This window comes from Myotis daubentonii, chromosome 8, assembly GCF_963259705.1.
Source record: "Myotis daubentonii chromosome 8, mMyoDau2.1, whole genome shotgun sequence".
Classification (NCBI taxonomy): Eukaryota; Metazoa; Chordata; class Mammalia; order Chiroptera; family Vespertilionidae; genus Myotis; species Myotis daubentonii.
The window spans coordinates 57,503,956-57,525,320 of record NC_081847.1 but is presented as its reverse complement, the minus strand read 5'-3'; the positions used below and the strand labels follow the sequence as shown (position 1 = coordinate 57,525,320).

Here is a 21,365-nt window from a genome sequence, read left to right as displayed (position 1 = left end):
TTCATGAGTTTCAGTTTTACATTAGCAGGGGTGTAACAGATGATGACCCGCCTCTTAATTTATCAGGTGGCAAACTGAGGCTTAAGTCACTTAAAGACTTGTCGGTTTGGCTCAGTGGATAGAGCGTCGGTCCCAGGTTGGATTCCGGTCAAGGGCATGTACCTTGGTTGCGGGCACATCCCCAGTAGGAGATGTGCAGGAGACAGCTGATCGATGTTTCTCTCTCATCGATGTTTCTAACTCTCTATCCCTGTCCCTTCCTCTCTGTAAAAAATCATTGAAATATATTTTTTAAAAAAAAAGACTTGTCGAATTTTCTCGCCCACAGTTCCCCTTGGCTGCGGGGACCACAACCTGCGGGCGCCGCTTTCGGAAGGTCACCTCCCGAGTTGGCAGGCCGAAAGGAGCGGGGGGCTGGGGGGTTCGGGGGCGCCTCCTGGCCTCAGGGTCTGCAGCGACCCTGACCGATCAGCGCAGGGAAGCAGTGGCCAGCGCGGGGCGCAAACGCTGCAGGAAAGCGGGTAGGTCCGGGGGAACCAGAAACCAGACCGGCAGCTCCGCTCCAGCCAAATTCACGCGCACTGCCCCGCCCCCTGGTACGCCACGCCGCGGCTCGCGCAGCCAATCAGCGCCCGGCTCTGTCCCCTCCCGCCGCTCTCCCGCTGCGCACCAGGGATCGCGCCCCGACACCCGTCGGTGTGGCCGGGCCGCTGCGGGTGCGCGGGGGCATGGTGGGTGGCAGCATCTCCCGGCTCTCCGTCCGCTACGAGCGCTTCCCCACGTCACTCGGGGGCCACGGCTCGGGCGCCATGGTGAGCGCTGACCGACCTCCGGGTGCCCTCCCGCCTTGCCCATGCCAGGGCCCGCTTAGGCGCGGGGAGCCCCGCCAGCCCTGGGAGGCTCCCAACTTTGCAAGAGTTTTGTAAAGGGGCGGCTGGGAAAAGGAGCGAAAGCAAACAGAAACCTTCCACCCTCCCGGGTTTTTTCTTTTCTTTCATTTTTGCTAGCGTAGAATATTTCTGTTTTTACATTTACACTCCACATCTTGCTGGAAAGGGTAGAAAGGCGTAATAAGCAACAAAACCCTAGCATACAACCCTGGCTGCTTCTGCACTGAGAACTTGGTGTTGGGGACCAGGAAGCCGGTGCTGGGCGTTTTGGTGGCGATCCTGCCTATGCCACAGCCTGCTGTGTGACCTGGAGAAGTCCCTAATCCCTCTGGACCTCTTGGGCCCTTCTATGAAATGAGGGAGTCACAGACAAACAAGCTCCTAGTAACTGAGTCATGTGAGAGGGAAGCCAGACAAACAAGCTCCTAGTAACTGAGTCATGTGAGAGGGGGCTCTCTGAAAGGACTAAAAATGTGGTTAGAAAGGACTTGTCACTGTAAAGAGTTAGGCAAATATCAATCTTTGGAGATGCAGTAAAGGCACCGACGTTGACTCCTACCTAAATACTGAAGGGCGCTTTGCTTACCAAAGTGATAGAGGAGCATCACCACCATCTAAGTGCAATGGTTCCCATATACATGAGTTGGCCCCGGGTCTCTTTGAGGCCTGTCACCCACTGGATCCTCACTGCCCCCACTTGGTCCATTGATGAGTTGACTACACTAGAAAAACAAGGTAAGATGAGTATGAATGTGTGAACACATGCTGAGAAGTAAGAAACATTCATGTGCCCTGGCTGGTTTGGTTCAGTGGATAGAGCGTCAGACTGCGGACTGAAGGGTCCCGGGTTCGATTCTGGTCAGGAACATGTACCTTGGTTGCAGGCACATCCCCAGTGGGAGGTGTGCAGGAGGCAGCTGATCGATGTTTCTCTTTCATCGATGCTTCTAACTCTCTATCCCTCTCCCTTCCTCTCTGTAGAAAATCAATAAAAATATATTAAAAAAAAAAAAAGAAACATTCATGTGACAACAATGGTGATTTGTCACCTGAGTAGGGGAAGAGAATGGGTCCCTAAGGACTCCAGTTCACACTGTTAACATGCTTCTTAAGTGGGTGGGGGGGCACACTGATGTTCATTACCTTACCTGTGCTCTTTGTGTACCTGAAATATTTTATAAAAATAGGCCTCTCATTTAAAAATACTATCTAAACAAAGTTATTACATTTAAAAGAATGCCCTTTCTTCTGAGATTAAGTTCTTACTGCCTTTTAAAATCTTTATGTCTCTTTTCTTACATTATGGTACATGACTTTAAAAACACCCACCTTAAAAACATCCTGCTTTCAATGGTTGCAATGAAGAGAAATCCAATTTTATGTGGGAATTTCTAAAACCTTGGCATGTGCAGTTTGAAGCTGGTTGTGAATATAGCTGTTCAAAGAGCTGACCAATAGCTGTGGGTGAAACTCCTGGGTTTAAAATTGAGCTGACCGTCAAAGGAAACACACCTGCACACTGGCATGGAAAGTGTCCGCAGTGCACTTGTTAAGATTACTTGACTCCTTCAGGAGAACATCACTGTTGTCCAACGAGAGTGCCTGCATTTTCCTTGGGGTCTATCCAGGGTTCCATCAGATTGGAGCTTTTCTAGCATATCTCCCGTTGTGTTTTCTGCTCTTGGTGATGTCACGGTCAGGTTTCAGATTTCTCATGTGTGTGTCGTGTGGGTGGGGGACATTTTCCCTGCAGCACACGGACCCTGACTACGCGGCTGCCTATGTCGTCTTAGAGACTGATGCGGAAGGTGGACGCAGGGGGCATGGAATTACTTTCACTCTGGGAAGAGGCACTGAAGTTGGTGAGTTGAACATTCTCATATGGTTCCAGAATGCTTAAATTTCACTGAGATTCCAGTTTGGCCTTATTTTTCTCTGTATTTGCTGCTCAAAGTGAGTGAAAACAATCTTTCATGCTTTCTTCATTTCATTGGGAGAAATGAAAGGCAGAATTGGCAGAATTTGGCCCTCCCCTGGTACTCATGGACAGACTACGGGACACTCCTTGCATCTCAGTCCATTTCTCTGCAGAGCTTTGAGGACCTGAACTAGGCGAGTGACTCAGGGACATGGGAGGGACTGATGTGCACTCACATAGCAAGGCTTATTGTGATGTGCACAGTGAGTCTACTAATTTTTCAAAATACTTCACACTGAGTTGGTTTCAAGTTCATTGCTCTTCATGCAGAAAAGGCCTTTGGCCCTGCCCAATGTCAGAGCTCCCATCTGGGAAGAGCAGATTGTGTAGGATGCACATTAAGCCATGAGTTAGTTGTCCTTCTCTCAGAGCTGGACCAGAGCTCAGAGGTGGTCTTGAGTCCCTCAGTTTTCAGAATAAGGAAATTGAGATCCAGACAGCTGCTCAACTAGCCGCTAACTGTGGTGGCGATTCTCCCTGGATATTTGCACCATCAACACTCTTAGCTGTAGAATCAAAGTCTTGCCCCACTGAAAGATTTTAATATTGTTGAGCAGATAAAAGGAGAGGGAGAGAAGAAGGGAGGGAGAAAGAGAGACAGAGAGAGAGAGCACCAAGGGAAACTTTCTTGAACTGTAAGTGGATACTACCAAGGTGGCCGCTGTTCCAGCTTTCTACAGAGATGGCATTCCATCACGCCATCAGCCAGTCCTTCTACAAACTCCTCTTCGGTGCTCACGTGTATCAAGAACTTTGTTAGGTGCTGGAGATAAGAATGTTTAAAAGAGAGAAAGGAGCCTGGCTGGCATGGCTCAGTGGTTGAGCGTTGACCTATGAACCAGGAGGTCACGTTCAATTCTCGGTCAAGGCACATGCCCAGGTTGTGGGCTCTATCCCCAGTGCGGGGATGTGCAGAAGGCAGCCAATCAATGATTCTCTCTCCTCCTTGGTGTTTCTATCTCTCTCTCCTTCTCCCTTCCTCTCTGAAATCAATAAAAATATATTTAAAAAATAAAAGTAAAAAGAGAGAAAGGAGACAGTTCTACATTTAAGGAGAAGAAATGCACAAACTCCTCGGGGTGACACGCAAAAGAAATAATAGCGCAGTGTGAGAACTGTATTTTTAGAAGAGCTATTTTTAAAAAGTCACTTGGAGAGAGGGTTGATTTCTTGTCCAGGCGGGTCAGAGATGGCTTCAGAGCGGTGGAGGAGCTTTGAGATGAGTCTTGAAGGATAACCAAGAATTTGCCAGACAGACGGGAGGAAACTCAGCATAATTCCCTGTCCTCTTCGTTAAGCCCCAAGGCAGTGACCACTGACCTTGATGCATTTGTGAGCTGTGTTTCCAGCTTCTCCTGTGACTTGTCTCTGATTTAAGTTGAGCATTTTATGAACCTGCTTTCTCCATGCTTCAGACCGTACAGGGCGACCCCAAGGGTTGCATAAAACTCAGCAAGGTTACAAAATACGTTCTGGGGCAAGCCATTGTAACCACTCTCTGTTAACAGCCAAGACTTTGAACTCTGCTGACTCGCTCACAGTGGAGGGACTCTGTGCACACTGCATGCTCCTAGCACAGACACGAGGCTCTTCTGGGCTAGTGCTGAGTTCAGCGCTTTAGGGCCTGCACAGTCTCTCCCCTCCTCCAAGCCCACCCCACCCGGCTGTCCTGATAGACTTCTCAGGCAGGGGTAAGTCGATTTCCATCTCCTTACGACTTTACTAAGTGGCTCTTTTGTGGTGATGTTGTTGGCTTCTGCCTTTTTCAGACCACAACATGACAGAATCCATTTTAACTTTAGCCTTGCTACATAAATCAGGTGACTCACTGTAGTTTCACGGAATGTGTTACAGGGTATTCACATTAAAGATGAAAAAAACCCCATGAGCTCATCACATTTCTCCTGCATCCTTTATCAGATTACTTACCTAATCATTCTTTTATGATCCAAAAAAAGAGAAAGAAAATAGCCTTTCCTCATTACCAGGAAGAGAGTGCTTGTGTGTGTGTGTGTGTGTGTGTGTGTGTGTGTGTGTGTGTGTGTGTGGAGTCGGGGGGAGGGTGGATTACCTTTTTTTTTAATGTATTAAATAGACCAATACAGTTGTTTTTAAGTAAGAAAAGGAAAAGAGAAGGAATTTTTAGAGACCAAAAGCAGCCTTAAGGGTTCCCATCAGCACTCAGGCTCAGAAGCCATGGTTGTCCTTCCCATGGTGGAAGGTCCATGATTTGAGTCCTGAGTGATGTAGTATAGCAGAGGACCCCTGAGTTTAGTCAGCAAGAAGCTGCCTTCAAGGGCCATTTTTTTCCCAGATAAATTTCCCAGCTATTGCATCAGACATTCAAACCTGAAGTGGACTTTTTCTCCACACTGGAATCAGACTACCACAACCCAAATTTTTATCGAATGCATCAAACTTAGTTAACTTCTTGCAGTGGCCTCAGTTTGAGCAAGTAACATCCACCGATTTTCAGCTGGAGTTCCATGGCAGGCACATTGGTGTGCTGCAAGAATTTTTAAAACATGCAATACCTGACTATTCAGGGGCACTGACCTCTTTTCTCTTAGACTGTCAAATAAAAAAATGACAACAGCCAACACAACAGTATGAATGAATCAACATTTTGCCTATTTCTTTTTGGTCAGATCAGCAAAACATATAATAAACTTTTTGGTGTGCCGTATAATTTTAGTATTTCGTTTATGTGTGCCATGAGATGAAAACGGTTGAAAATCACTGCTATAGGTGAATATATCGGTGTTGCTTGTGCGCCTCTTAGAGCTGTAAGATGAGATCATCCTTAGCTTTCGTTAAATGCTCTTGTCTTTGTGACACAAACCAGAGCTGTGCTTCCGTCAGTGATTTCTAGCAACCATCTCATTGGTGAGACGAAGGTTTGATGTAGATAATGGTACACCTCTCTCTGAGTCACTCTCTCTTCAAATGGCTTTAATGCAAGAGCACCAACCATCAAGGGCTGAAGGATTCTGTCTTCTCGCAACAGTAGGGTATGAATATCCGCACTATAATGATTCCGTGTCCCATTAACAAAAGCCCTAGGAAACACCGGATGGTTGGTTCAGCCCTGAAGCTCCATATGAGAACAAGCACATTATCATCTGAGAGCTTTTTCACCCAGAGGCCATGAATGTCCTAAGAGCATGTTTCAAATACTTTCAAAGGTCTTTCTCCCAGGATATGATTCATAGTAAAACAGTATCTCAACAATCATCCTAGTAAATGAACCAAGAATTTTAATATTGAAGCAATGGTAACACCCAACAAGCTTATAACAATTTTTTCTAATAAATTAATTGCTTTGGGCATAAGTTGATGATTTGATTATTTTGGTTACGTTCCCTGTAACACAGTAAACTTACAGAAAATTTCTTTCTCATTTACACATAGATGAAGTATTTTATAGGCTGAGCAAAGGATAGAAAGAAATTCCCATTCAATTTGTTACTTCACTTATTTTTCATCTGAAATAACAAAATAAAGCCTTTTCAATAAAACACCAAAAGTAAGTAATGGATGATTATGCTGACCCAAATTAACTTTAACCTTCAAATTACTTATGAAAAATATGTATTATATTATAAGTAAGTCAATAATAGTAAGCAACTTAATGTTTATGACTAGTGTTTTCATGTACTTTAACATTTGGCATGTATTAGACTAACTGAAAATTCATTTTATTTCATCTTTAATAGTGTGTTATGTTGTGAATTCAAGATATTTTCTATACTTGACAATAATGAAAAGGCGTTCTGGAAGGGTTTTAATATTTTCTTGTTAGCCTTTCTAAATCCTTACGACTCCAAGGCCTCATTCTGGAAGTACTTATACTTGAGCAAAAGCAACGCCATTCACATTGGGGACATGGGACTCTGACAGAGGACGGGGACACAGGCTGGGACTCTGTGGCCAGTGACTCCCACCTCGGGTTCTGAAAGGCGACAGCCTAGGATTTGATTCCCAAGCAGAGGCAGCAGCGTAACCGTGTGCAATGGTACATGCAATCTAGCTGAGCCTCAGTTTCCTCACTGTGAGATGGGGAAACAGTCTTTTACCTCAAGGGGGATTTGAGGATTCAGAAAAATGCTGTAAGTTGTGTAGTGCTCGCAGCACAGTGCCTGGCACATGGCGTGCAATCATCGTATGGCTGACTCACCACTCTTTCCCCTCATACTATACTCACCCACAGCTGAGAGAAAGCGAGGGAGACTAGATTTCGTTTCTTACTCTTTACACCCACTAGTTCTGTGGATGCTACAAAATATTAAAGCTTTAAAAAGAGGCATATGAATGCTCCCTTCCTCCTGCAGGAGTGTTGTGACAATGAAAGAAATGGTTCCCATAGACACGAGGAAGGAAAGTCACCCTGCAAATACAAAGAGTTGCGCTGTTGGCTAAGCTGTTTCTGCTCTGAATTTAAACAACACACGGCTGTCCTTCTGGTTCCTGCTGCAGCCACAGCATTTGTGGGACCAGATCAGAAATGACTGAGGTGCTCGTTAGACCAAGAGAGCTTTTCAGTGTCTGGTGATGGCTGTGCTCTTCTCCCTGCAGCTCTGCACCGAGGCACTGAAGGGCGGCTGGACCAGGTAACTTATTTGTGTGGTAATGAACTTGACCTTTCCACTTGGCAGCACAAGAGGCTCGGCAATGGAGAAGAGCCAGGATCAGAGGGCACTAAGAAGGCCAGGGTTCTCCCAGGAGCAGTCTGGCGTGCAGGGACACCTAAGAGATGTTTTAGCCTAAGCCAGGCTCTTTTTTCAAAGATGAGACATGAGTCCTAATTGGAATCTTAGAACATCAGAGCTGAAAGAGACCTTGGGGATCGCTGGTTTCAAGCACCAATCGGTGTAAGCAGATTCCGAGAAATCCACGCTTCACTGTCAGTAACAAGCGCTGATTCAGCTTTTACTTGAAAACCTTCGGAAGCAGCAAGCGTAACTTTATGAGGCACTTTTGCGTGATTGGAGGGCTTCGCGTGTTAGAAAGAGCTTCAGTGTTGTGAGCTCTTTGTTTCCATGTAACTTCCAGTCGCTGGTCCCAAATCTTCAGAGTTCCCAGGAGTCTGGTTCCTGAGATAGCCCTTCTCTTCCCCTGGGCTGTGTCCTCTCCAGAATCACCCTTTCTTCTCTCCTGTCTCCCTCCTGCGTGGTTGTGGAGCCCTGGCGGCCTAGGATCTTCCTCTGGATAACCTGGCTGTCAGTGGCTCTGGATCCTGACACAGTGCAGAATATAGACCATCATCTCTTAACCTAGTCACTGTGAGCATCAGTGCAGCTCAAGGAGGCTCGTTTGCTGGGATAAGTCCCCAGGTTTTCCATGGCCCTCAGTCTGGCTGCCTGGCCGCTTGCTGCTCAGGGTGTGGTCTGTGGGACAAGTACATCAGCCTCCCCTGGGTGGTCAGAAATGCAGACTCCCAGGCCTCCCCCCAGACCCGCTGGGTCGGAATCTTCCTTTTAACCAGACCCCTGGGTGATGTGTGTGTTTGAGAGGGCTGAATTCTTGTGGACTGCTCAGCTAAATACAGGATGGGGGAGGGAGGACTTGAAGGAGGCAGCATGACGCCGTGGGAAGAGGCTTAGAAATGTGATGAATTCTGAATCAAATCTTACCTTTTTCCCTCATCGCCTGCAAGTACTTGCTGTGTGATCATGGGCAAGTTGCTCAACTTCTCTGAACCTCATGTTCTCTCTGCCTGTAAATAAGGAATAATATATATTTTTTAATTTTTAAAATATATTTTATTTTTTACAGAGAGGAAGGGAGAGGGATAGAGAGTTAGAAACATCGATGAGAGAGAAATATCGATCAGCTGCCTCCTGCATACTCCCTACGGGGGATGTGCCCGCAGCCAAGGTACATGCCCTTGACCGGAATCGAACCTGGGACCCTTCAGTCCGCAGGCCGACGCTCTATCCACTGAGACAAACCGGCCAGGGCAGGAATAATATTAACTCATGGTTCCCCTCAGAGTTGCTGTATCTGAGAAAGACCAGCACAGCCAGGATTCCTAGCAGGTGCTCAGCAAATGCTGCCCCGTTCCCTCTCTGCAGGTAACCAGGAGAGCCTGGAGCAGTCGTAGCTGGTGAGCCAGGGAAGGCTGAGGAGAACTTGCAGAGGCCCCCACCCCAGGAAGCTGCATCCAGAAGCTGACGCTCCCACCTGGGATGGAAATGTGTCTAGTCCCGAGCGGAGGGGAGAGAATGGCAGCAGATGCCGGCGTGTGCGTGTTGTTCTGCACGGGGGCTTTGTTGGCACAGAGGGTAGGCGTCGTGGAAAGGAGAGGTTCTTATGGAGCAGCAGCCTGGATATTGAGTGTGCAGGGCAGAGAGCCTGGAGAGCCAGGGAGAGGATGCCGGCCTCACCGTGGTGGTGGCACCTCTCCCGCATGGCAGTGTCACACTCCGGCCGACCCGTGCCTCCCCGGCAAAGCCAGACAACAGCTTCGTCAGAGTCATGGGGAACAGTGTGGGGGCCCAGGTCTCAAGATGAGTGTCCAAACAGATGAAGGAAGCTCCTAATGTGGCCAGCTGTGATGTCAAGGAGATCTCTGCTGCTGCAAGTGATTGTGTGACCAAATCACTTCAACCCCCACATCTCAGGCCCCTGCACTGCGGGGTCCGCCTCTCACTGAGTTGATGGAGGAGGAAGCCCTCTTCTAAAGGACCATGTAGAGAATGGTGTTTTATCACAAGTACTCTTCATTCGGGAGCTAACAGGATGGCTTACTCAGCACTCCTTCCCAGGCCCCTCCTCTCCTCTTCAAGTCTGTGGCTTTTGCGTTCTTAATTCTTTTTCAGGGGGCAGCAAACACCCAGTTAGTGTTAGTAAAGATCTAACTGCTCTCTCAAGTTCCTTCCCACTTTAGGTCAGCAGGTAATTGACGGTCATTGATCTGGTGGTGAGTAAAGAGATACCGTTCTTTACTTGGAAAAGCAGGTGTGTGTGTGTTTTTCAAGTGATTTGTCTGAAGATTGATGAGGAAAGAGCAAGAAGTTACTAGAGAATGTGATCTGTGAATTATTGACAGAGATGGTCACTTCCGCAGGAAATCCAGCTCTCTTTCCTAAGTCAGGGGACATGAACTATCAAACCGAATTGATCTTACAGGTTTAAGGTGGAAGTTGGTGCCGATCTCCAGGATGACATCCGCAGATGCCGACTCATCAGAAACATGATTGGACCTGAGAAGACTTTGGTAAATATCCTCTCCTCCCACTGAGAAACAAGCCGTCTCATGGGAAGCCTTTGTCCAGGGCCAAACTACAATTCATTTCAAGCAAAGATTAAAAAACATTGGGGACTTTACAACGGAATGCCAGAGGAAGTACAGCTTTGTGGTCTTGTTATAGTAGATGAACCCTTTAAAAAAAAAAACCCACACAATGGAGGGGGCTGATAGTTTAAAATTTTCTTATTCTGCAGAACTAGTTCCGATCAAGATTAGGGTTTCTTGCTAAAATGAATGCAGCTGAGATACAGGTCTCCCATTGGCGCCCCAGTGTGTCAAACATTTGATCTCCCGTTTTAACAAGTCCAACCAACTCCTAGCTCATTAGGTAAGTGCGTCTCAGGGAGCTATTGTTGAAGAAATGCTGGAACTTTTACTGAGATAAATGAAAGGACCAGTATTCCTAACTGTGTAGTTTTAAAAACACTTCTTATTATGTGTAAAATATTTTTATAAGAGGAAGTCATAAAAGGCGGGGTGCTGGTCGCTGTCATCAGGGTGAGCCTCTGGTGGTTACTGAACATTTTTTGCTTCCACGTGTCACTCACACCTGCTGCCGGCGCTGGCCCTGCTCGCACCCGCTGCTGCACTGGTGCTGATCGCTTGGTGCTGTCAGCGGTGGAGAAGCCCTCAGGGGTGATCAAGGCAGCAACCGCCACTTGCACCTGCTGAGGGTGCTGGCCCCAATTGCTTTGCACCATCAGCGTGTGGGAGAGGCGGCGGGAGTGGGGCTGCTGGCAGACAGGGGATGGGGGCCACGACGGGAGGTGCCTGATTTTTTTTGTTGTTGTCTTTTTTTTGTAGAGAGAGTGGGGGAGAAACATGGATGTGAGAGCGAAACATTGATCGGCTGCTTCCTGCACGCCCCCTACCAGGGATCGAGCCCATAACCTGGGTATGTACCGTGACTGGAAATTGAATTGGCAACCTTTCGGTGCACGGGACCGCACCTGCCAGGACATAAGCATCTGTTTTTTTAAAGTCACTTTAGAGCAAAAAAGGTAGATATTTACTGTTTTGGGTGTGTGTGTGTGTGTGTATTTGTAAATCAAAATTTTACCGTTTTTTTTTTTTTGTCAGATCAACAAAAACTGTATTTTTTATGTGCCACAGTACTTTAGTAATTAGTTTATGTGTGCCAAGAGGTGAAAAGGTTGAAAATTGCTGTACTAGAGATAGCTGTTTCTGTGCTCTTCTCAAAGCGTGATAATGTCGGGGATGGAAGAGTCCTTTGTTAGTTTCTGCATACCCAGCACCTGGCTTCCAAGCAGGATCTCTGCACACAGAGAGCTAGGGCCTTGGAGTGAGAGGCCTAGACTTGAGCTCACCATTTACTTGACTTATTCATGGGAAAATGACTTCTCTGCATATCAGTTTTCTTATCTGTAAAATGGGTTAATATGAACTACCTCATAGAGTTATTATACACATTAAATTAGACAAAATGCATAAAATGCCTAGTGGCATAGGTGATAAATTAATGGTGGAGTTTGGATTATTTGTTATCGTGCCAGCCACCTATACATGACCATTGAACAAACTTAGTATTGGCTGCGTATGATTCAGAATGTGATAAAGCGGTTCCTACAAACAATGAACACTGCAACACAAATGTTTTCGGGTGGCATCTAAATGCAGATTGGGTCAGAGCTCCAGGGCCTGTGAGCACCTGTCATGGGCCCTTCTGGACATCTCCTTCGAAGGGACAGTAAGTCCTCAATGTTGTTGATAGGGTCTGTGACTCTGAGTGAAACGATCTATCACAGAATCAATTTTACCGTAGTCTAACTGATATAAACAAGAGTTAAATTCCTACAGCATCTCAACATTATAATGTAGTGATGTTATTTGAGGACTTGCAGTATCTGTAGCCAAAATCCTGGTCTCTGTGGCTGCTCTTTGGCTTCCTTTATTACGGCTGCTTGCTGATCCTCCAAAAGAAGAAATGTCAGGCTCCCTCGCTCTGTTGGCAGGTGGCACCGAGTGACATTTGCTGCCCAGGAGCCACAGCCCTGCAAGGTCAGCACTGGCAGACCTCACCACGAAGGATCTCTCCTTACAGATGATGGATGCCAACCAGCGCTGGGATGTGCCCGAGGCAGTGGAGTGGATGGCAAAGCTGGCCGAGTTCAAGCCTCTGTGGATTGAGGAGCCCACCTCTCCTGATGACATTCTGGGCCACGCCACCATCTCCAAGGTAGAGAAACTGCAGCTGCTGGTGTCCTGTCACTGCCATGGATTTTTGTTTGGTTTTCCAGAGTGGCTGCAACAGATCCTACAATTCCTTTTCCTTTTCCTGATAAGTAGCTGAAATAATTGTAACTTGTTACTGGTACTGGCTTGCAGACCTGTCATGCTTTTGTTCACTTCAGTTTATCTACTGCCCTTTATTTCTGTTTATTGTAGAGAAAGAAAATGGCTAAAAGCTGAAAGGCTACCAGTCATCCTGTTAATGTAAATAGACATGGTTGTCATGCTTTGTAAATATAGAAATCTGACTGATAGTAAAATATTTTGTTCATCCAGAACAAAACAAAAAAAATGTAGATCCCTCCAGATGACTCAAAAGAAAAGGCTTGCTTAGCCATGTCAAGGTCAGGCCTCCCCAAGAGAAGGCTGCCTGTCTGTGTCCTTCGAACCAGGACCCCTCTTCCTCAAATCTACCCTAACTGGGGGCTGGCCTCTCTCCCTGATTTGTCAGAACAGGTGAGAAACATCCCATCTCTCAGGGAGGGTTTCCCATTAGCCCAGCTTACAGCACTGATATATAAACCAACCAGCTGGTGAATTTAGAAGGAAAACTGTAACTTCTGGGAGCTCTAGCTTTTGGATGCCTCTGACCGGAGCAAGCTCCATGAGCAGCCATATTTAACGATAGGCTGCTGGGTGAGTGAGGAACTGCCGGGAGCCGGTCCATCCTTGCTGTTTCAAGGGACCTGGCATACATGGCATACTGTTCTTAATATGTTTGCTCACCTTCTTGGCGCTGTGTTTTAACCAAGGTCACCTCTCCGAGAAAGGTTGTTTCCCCAGGTAGGGATTTTCCCCTGAAGTTAGGGAGGGGATAAAACCCCTTAACTAAGTGCCAGGCGGGTAATTAATCACTTTAACTACGAACAATCATGCTTAAGCTACATAATCTTTACTCCCTGGAATGGAGATAAGAAACGCCCTAACCTTTGTAATAGAGATTGATGGGATTGAATCAACTGGTATAAATACAGATGTAACAAGACAGAAAGAGACAGAACTTAGAAGAGAGCCAAGAAGACAGAACCTACACAGAACCTACAGACAGAAGAACTTCGCTGGAGAGAACATGGCAAAAGATCCTGGACTGAACCTGACTACAGAAATATGGCAAGAGAACCTGACTAGAACCTGGTGACCGAACCTGGCTGGAGAACCTAGCGAGGGAACATGGCCACAGAACCTGGCTGGAGATCCGAAGCAGAACCTCTCTGGAGATCCAGACCAGAACTTGGCTGGAGATCCCGGCTAGAGATCCTGGCTAGACTGCTGATCAACTGAACACTGTCTCCGTGTCCTTCCTTCTTCGCCGACTCCGTCCACGCCTTTGGGGACCCCTGGACCCGCTGGGGCTGGACCCCGGCAAGGAACCAGATGCTTACAAAAACCTGTGCTTGAGGAACGCCCGCCACTTTCCCACTTCACAGCCTGGCTGGGGAGAAAAACTAAGATCCATGAAACAGACAGGTGGGATGTGGGGCGGGCCCTGCGTGCTGAGGGCATAGAAAGAAGGTCACGGAGGGAGCCGTGTGTGGGCTGAACGGCAGGAGCCCTTCCTGGAGCTACGGAGCTGATCCGTAAGGAAAGCTGCGCTGCAGGTGAGGGACACGAGCAGCAGCCGTGGAGCGACCGTAGCCTTTAATTTAAACACAGCGGAAATCTTCCCAGGAATTGCCTCAGAATGAGAGTCTGGTGAGGGCTCATGGGTAAACAGGACTTTCTGCCTTGGGGTTCCTGTGGCATAGCCGTGTCCCAGTGGCTGCCGACGTGTCCAGTCAGGGACCAGAACCACTGCCACCTGGAAAGCTCCTCGGAAGCTCTTCTGGGCTTCAACCCTCCCAGGTTTTGTTTATGTCTGGAGGCCATCTTCTCAGGAGGCATCTGAAGAAGGGGCGGGGGGGGGGGGTGAAGGGGGGGGAGGGGAAGCTGAGCCAGCACAGTGGGGCCGTGGAGAGACCCAATGGATGGGGGTGCTGAGTTGGAGTTGTGGGGAAGGCAGGCGCGTAGGGCCAAGTTGTGGGGTCCACCTGCTCAGAAGATGCAGCTGAACACAGTGAGGCACTGTAGGTTCTTGAATGAGAGAATGGGAATAAAGATGATTTGCCTGGTAGCAACATGTAGGGTGGTGGGTGACACGGGTACAGGAGGGGTGAGGAGTGGGCAGAAAAAAAGTGGAGGCTGGGAGGCTTTTGCATGAATGGGGGTAGAGGGCAGCTTGAATAGGGCAGATTCAGGAAATATTTAAGGGCGGAAATAAAATTTGGTACCTCTTCAGAGTCAGAAATATATATGCTTTAAAGATGGTAGAATGACTAAGTCAAGTGGCTTTCCTCCTCTACCACTGCCCTCCCTACCCATAGCCCAGAAAGTGTAGCCATTGGCCTCATTGATTCAGTTTCCTAAACAATGGGAAAGCCAAGCCAGGGAGAAAATGAAGACACCTGGGTGGTGGTGGTGGTGGGGGTGTGGCTCTGCAGTGCCATTGGGGCAGGGAGGGGGGAGTGGCAGGCCTAGAGCCCAGGTGGTGGGGAGTGAAGTAGCTTCAGGGAGGACAGAAAGAGCAGCATCGCCAGAAGATTCCAGCACCTCGCCAACTGACCCAACCTGTAAAGTGGCATCTGTGGGCACCCACTGAGCTGGAGGCGACAGGGCTCTCGAGTAACCACCAAGGGGGCTCATCAGGGAGACAAGATGGGAATAAAGGAGTGGTGGCCTCTACGAAGGAGTCAGAGGCTGAGCGCCTCAAGTCTCTGAGGAGCCACTGTGGCGTGGCTGTCTCCTCCCAGTTCCTCACCTCTGTCCCGGCTCCGGCTCCAGCATCTGCAGAGCCATGACCAGGCAGGGAGCTAATGGCAGCAGGTGGACGAGCGCTGTCCCTCTGCAGACACACACCGCCCCTCCCCTGTGCACACATTGCCCCTGAGTGCCTCATCCCACTCCGCAGCAATCAGCTCTGAATAGTCAAACAGTTAAATAGCTCTAAACTTTTAAATACTAAATTCTCAGTTCGATAACTTAGAAAAATAACAGTAGGCTGCCTTATATTTTATAGGCATTGATTCCATTAGGCATTGGCGTTGCCACGGGAGAACAGGTATGTGAGGTCTCCTTGGGGTCAGTCCGCCTAGGGAGGACATCGTCTGATGTCCGGGTACATCCCTAGTATTTTGAGTTGGAAAATTTTCATAATCTCAGAAATTGGGTCATCTTACAGCACTTCATTAGGGTCAAGAGTCAGCTATAGTCAAAAGTTTCTGGATTGTTCTATAATTCATATGACTAAGGTCCTTTATTCTTTTCAAAGTGTCTAATGGTGAAAGGCGCACCGCCTCTCCGGGCGGTGCGGGGGGAGGAGTCTGACCGCCCGGCTCTGAGATCCCTCCGCGCCCGCAGTAGGGCCTGGCCTCCCCGGAGCGGGTCCGAGTCTCCGGACCGGCTGCGTGGTGGCTGGCGGCTGGCCGAGGGTTGGGGGCCTGGCGGCGAGGGTTGGGGGCCTGGCGGCGACCGACCACGGGGGAGGTCATGGGAGCGGAAGGCCTCACCGCCTCGCTCTTCCCTCCCTTCCCCCGTGGTCGGCTCCCCGCTTGCCCACGCTGGGGCCGAGGGTCCGTGCAGCCCTCGGGCCCGGTCGGGGGGACCGGGGCCTGCGTGGGCCGACCGCCGGGCCCCATGTGGGGGGCATGGGCTCCCCGGCCCACAGCGGGAGCCCGCAGCGGGCTGCCCCCACCCCCCCCCCCCCACCGGGCCCAGTGCAGCAGCGGTGGCAGCGGAGTGGGCGTGCCCAGGCTCAGGGAGGCCGCCATGCTGCGGTGCGCCGGCCCCATGGGCTGGGCCTGCTCCTAGCGGATGCCGCTCCCCCAGAGCTGGGCCGCTCCACCGGCCGCACCCCATGTGCTGGGCCTGTGCCGCCCAGACGCGCTGGAGTCCCGGTCTGCCCGCAGGCCAGCTGCGGGTGCTGTGCGGGAGGGCCATCCTGCCTTGTGGTGAGTTCGAGCGGCAGCAGCAGGAGCCGGACAAGGACTGCGCCCTCCATCTTGCCTTGGGTCCTCCATCTTGGGACAGAACCATGTGCTTCCTCACGGGAAGAAGCCGCTGCTAGCCACACCCAGGATTTCTCTGGATTAACCAATGGTGATCAAGGGAAATGCACGCCATCACTATGACCACATCCTGTACCGACTCGCGCCTGGCCAATCGGCAGGGCCCACAGTGCCCTCTCCTGCCCTCACTCCACCCCCCTTTAAAACCCCCTGTCCCATCAGGCCTCGCTCTCTCTGCCACTGGACTTTCCGCTGTGTCGGTGGGTCTGGTGAACGGGGAGCGCAGGCCGGCTTGCATAATAAAGGACTCTTTGCTTTTGCATCGGACTGACTGGCTCCCTGGGGGTCTTGGGAACTTTGAAATCTGGGCACAACAATGGAAATGTAGAAGGCGGCAATTTAAACTTGCTACTTGCCAAGGCATAAAATACACTGTGTGGGTCTAAGAAAGCCAGCTTCCAATCTGAGTAAACATGACCGCGTTCACGCTCTGTGCTTACAAACGGAGCACGCCCGCCTGCCAAAACCTGCGGCAGCCAGCCCACGGGCAGCGCAGGGAGAGGGAACAGACCCCCGGTTTCCCCCGCGAAAGGAGCAGTGCTGCTTCGCCACAGCTCTGTTTTGTCCCCTGTGCCATCTGCTCGTCCCCGTCGCCGTGTGGCATCTGCTGCTTCGCTTTGCTGTGACAGTTACTCCGTAAGAGGCGCCGCGCGGGGTGGCTTTCCATGACTCACACAGTCCCCCTGCAGGTTTGTAAAGAAGCGATCGGACGGCCCCCGCCTGGACTCTCAGGGCTTGACTCATGCCAAGTGAGAACAGAGTAAACACAGTCCAGGCTTCCGGAAGGTCTTGGAATTGGCGTGTTGCCATGTTCGCAGACCCCGAAGGCCAAGGCGGATGCTTCTGCCGATCTTACTGACATTCTGTTCCCAGTGCCACAACAGTGATGTTTAAGCAGCTCCTACAGGCGAAAGCCCTGCAGTTTCTCCAGATTGACAGCTGCAGGCTGGGAAGTGTCAATGGGAACCTCTCAGTGTTGCTGATGGCCAAGAAATGTGAAAGTAAGGGTGTGGCAGCCTGCAGACCGAACCTCCCTTTCCCTGCCCACAGACACCTGTGGTTCCCTCTGTAGTTTGCCATTTAATGTTTTCTCTCTTAGGCTTAATCAGGGGATCTTTGATGATTTTCATCCTGGAATTTCATCCCTAAACATTAATGGATGATTTAACTCCTTGCTGGCAGTAACAACCGCAGGTTCTCACCCCTTCCCTCTCTCTGCCCTAGGCCTGGCATTCAGTAGAAACCTGCCTTCATTTTAGTTCCTGTTTGCCCCCATGCTGGTGGAGTTGGCCTCTGTGAACTGGTTCAGCATCTGATTCTATTTGACTTCATATCAGTCTCTGCAAGCCTCACAAACAGGTGAGTGATGTGGCGTTAACTTCCACAGTGTCCCTCAGCCCAGATCTTTTATTCCTGCTCTGGTGACCAGAGGCTCTAAGAACCCTGTCCTTGGGGACATCCTGCGACTCAAAGGCCAGGTTGGTTTTGCTCCCACTTCACATGGGACAGCAACAAGGAAGACCCTATAGTAAGTAGTCATTTTTCACTTAGTGGAGTGGGTTCTTGGTAGCTGAATCACCTTGTTTTGTAAGTACACGGAGGTAGGGGAGAAGGTGATTTTTTCAACCCGATGGAAACCAGAACTCCTTCAACCAGCACCTGTTTCTGACTTCCTAAAGCCCCACGTCCATCATCGGTGTATTCTCTGCCCTGCCCAACTCCTCTTCCTAGCACTGGGCTCCTCCCTGACCTGGTCACGCCATTACCATGTAATTCCCTCTGATTTCTCAATGTGTCCCACGTGAGCTTTAAACTAAGACAGTCTCCTTCCAGTCGCCTGCACACATGCTTTCGTGCCTCCCGGAAGTAAATGTGGTATCGCAGAAAGCTCACTAGAAACATACAGTGAAAGCATAAAAACATGCATGGGAAAGGTAAATACCAGACTCAGGACTGTGAGAGAAATGGACCTGGAAGGGCATATAGGGGCTTGTTATAAAGTACTGATTCCTTTCTTAAGCTGGGTGTTGAGTAGACACATGCTGCCTTTTAATATGTCTACAGTATTTGTTTTTTCCAGAGACTTGTATTTCTTTTGTTAAGGGACATTTAGGAAGTATTAATATTGTGCGTTTTTACATTACCTTCTTCTAATTAATAACTGTCCAGAAAGCACTCCATATACAGTACTGGAAATACACTGGAACTGCTGGACAGTGTTCTGTGTATTGACTTTTAATCAGGATTCTTAGGGAAAAAGAAGTTCATAGAGTTCCCTAATATCTCTTCTCTCTCTAAAGTATTTTAAACCATAAAAAATAAACATTCCTAGGATATTCTGCTTTTGCCCCTCTCATTTCAGTTCCTGAAGGCAGGACCAAGGGGGGGGGGGGCGGTGTGGGTTCCAACCAACCTTGCAGGTCTTGAGGGATGAGAAAGAGGGTCAGCCCTGAGCCGCTGTGCACTGTGACCGCCCAGGAGTGACGGAAAGTGCCTCCTGCCGCTCCCCTGAAAGCAGGCCTCACCGCTCAGGGGTGGCACTGTGCTGGCAGAAAGCCACCAGACAGACACTGCTGTCACACCTCAACACCTCTGCGTTGTGATTTCTCTGTGTGAACATTGTTCTCTGTTCAGTCTTCAAGGCCCAACTGTGTCTCCCATGGGGCTGGTTCACATGTTCTTTACAGGTTAGAGGGAGCAAACAGTATATAGTCAATGACTTAGTATTTGTGTCCACTGAAAGCACGAGGCCCTCTCTTGCCAATTCCTTTGTGTATCCCCTGCACAGGGCACATGCCTGTCCCTCACAGCAGCTGTTCATTAGCTGGTGACTAAAGTTAGGCAGCAGTTAGGCCATTTGCTCCACATAACAAAACTAGAAAGTGGCTGATACCAAATTTGAACAGATTGGTCTGATCCTAAAACCTGTGCTCTTCTAAATCGTGTGCATAGCTGGAAGGGACCCCATTTGGTGATTTTAATCTATTCATCTAACTTTTGGCGAAAGGCACCCAAATAATTCCAGATCCTTATGGAGTCTAAATTGAATCCTTTTGGGGTCACAAAACCTTTAGTTAAGAGACTTTGGTTCATTTCATCCAAGCCTCCACATTGCTTTATTTTATAGATAAGAGCCCGAGGGACAGGTTGAGGGAAGCGTGGTTATCAGCCGAGCCTTGACCACGTCCACCCTTTCTTCACTGTGGTGTCACCCGTTCTGCTTTAACAGTTGCCACCGAGTGAATGATCTAACTTAAGGCATTAATACTCCACCTGATTCTTTCCTCCTAGGATGTGTGAATATGTCGACGACCTGCATGAACATTTCAAGTATCCTGTGACAATCAAGAATGCTTCCTACCTGCCTCCTAAGGTGAGCTTGGGCAGGAAGGCCGCCCAAGCCAGCCACTGCTGCATTGGTTCTCCTGAGCTAGACCGGTGGTCGGCAAACTCATTAGTCAACAGAGCCAAATATCAACAGTACAATGATTGAAATTTCTTTAGAGAGCCAAATTTTTTAAACTTAAACTATATAGGTAGGTACATTGTTATTAACTTAATTAGGGTACTCCTAAACTGGCCTTTGCTAAAAACGTCCTCAATCGGAGGGGTCGACCTCAGTGAACGTACCCCCACACTTCTTCTAACGCCACTTCTTCAAAATAGACTCGCCCAGGCCGAAAACCGACTTCTGCGCATGGGCCACGAAGTTTCAATCGCACTGTACGTGCATGCCCGCACATGGTATTTTGTGGAAGAGCCACACTCAAGGGGCCAAAGAGCCACATGTGGCTCGCGAACCGCGGTTTGCCGACCACTGAGCTAGACCCTAGTGCACAAAGCTTTGACTCCTTAAGAGTTTATTTTCATATCTAGAAACCAATGGCTTTTTAGTTAGTCAACACCAAATTCCCAAGGCCTGCAGGTCAGGGTTTGGGGGTGAAACTGCCCAACAAGGCCCCTCTAATGCCACCTTTTCCTCTCCAGCTGAGACCTTAAAATGTGCATTCCTTGTGCAAACAAAACAAATAAACTGGCACCAACTAGCAGGCTAGTCAGCTGACAAGGTATGAGTGCAGTTGTGTTATCTGGCCATTTACCCTCAACAGGGTCGAGGTCAGGCCTCATTGTCAGAAGCTGAGCTATCAGAGGAAACTTGATTTGTGCACTAATCCTAGAAGTGGCCCTCTCCTCCATTTCAAACAACCAGAACATTTATTTTAAAAGTACTAATTCAGTTGCCTTTAGCTTAGATTTAAAAGCATATTTAGGAGCAGCAGAAATACATAAAACAAATGTGTTTTTTTGCTAAAAACGAAAGTGGTTGTTAACACTGTTGATTTTTGTTTTTTTTTGTCTCTTACAGGAAGCTGGCTATTCCACAGAAATGAAGGAGGAAATCTATAAAGAAACACCAATACCCAGATGGTGAAGTCTGGAAGAAACTCCTCACAGCTCAAGGGAATTAAGGGTTCAGCCCTCACACCCACTTCTTTTTTAAGTGAAAAGGCTTAAAATTCCTTGGGTCTGGTTTTATGAAAATAGGGAAAGAAAATCATCTACCAATGAAAACAAATTCAGCTGAAAGTCATATTATCCTCAAGAATCAGCACAGTAATTATTATACTTAATTCTTTTAGCAAATAAACATACTCTCCTACTTAGGCCTTAAACAAATTTAAATGTAACTAGCTCAAAGTATAAGATGTTCTTATAAGATTTCTATCAAGTGCTGGTACCCAGACATTAAACTGTACTTTGAAAATAAGCAGCATGTTGCATAACTTGTTGGAACAATTCCTTATTCTATTTAACATTTCATACATTAGTAGAATAAAAATAGTTCTGCAGCACTGTGGGGTATCTGGGATGCAACAAAGATAAAGATTCCACTA

The 21,365-nt window shown here is 48.5% G+C and overlaps 1 protein-coding gene across 1 annotated transcript; it reads left to right on the top strand.

Moving 5' to 3' along the window:
- Nucleotides 1-641: 641 nt before the first annotated feature.
- Nucleotides 642-21,278, top strand: ENOSF1 (enolase superfamily member 1). Its single transcript, XM_059704928.1, is given in 12 exon segments — nucleotides 642-812; nucleotides 2,644-2,748; nucleotides 7,444-7,478; nucleotides 10,000-10,087; nucleotides 12,183-12,317; nucleotides 15,423-15,464; nucleotides 17,344-17,351; nucleotides 17,353-17,471; nucleotides 17,730-17,829; nucleotides 19,762-19,843; nucleotides 20,837-20,869; nucleotides 20,871-21,278. Coding segments are annotated over 12 exon segments (900 nt in total). The 5' UTR covers nucleotides 642-728; the 3' UTR covers nucleotides 20,940-21,278.
- Nucleotides 21,279-21,365: the final 87 nt, after the last annotated feature.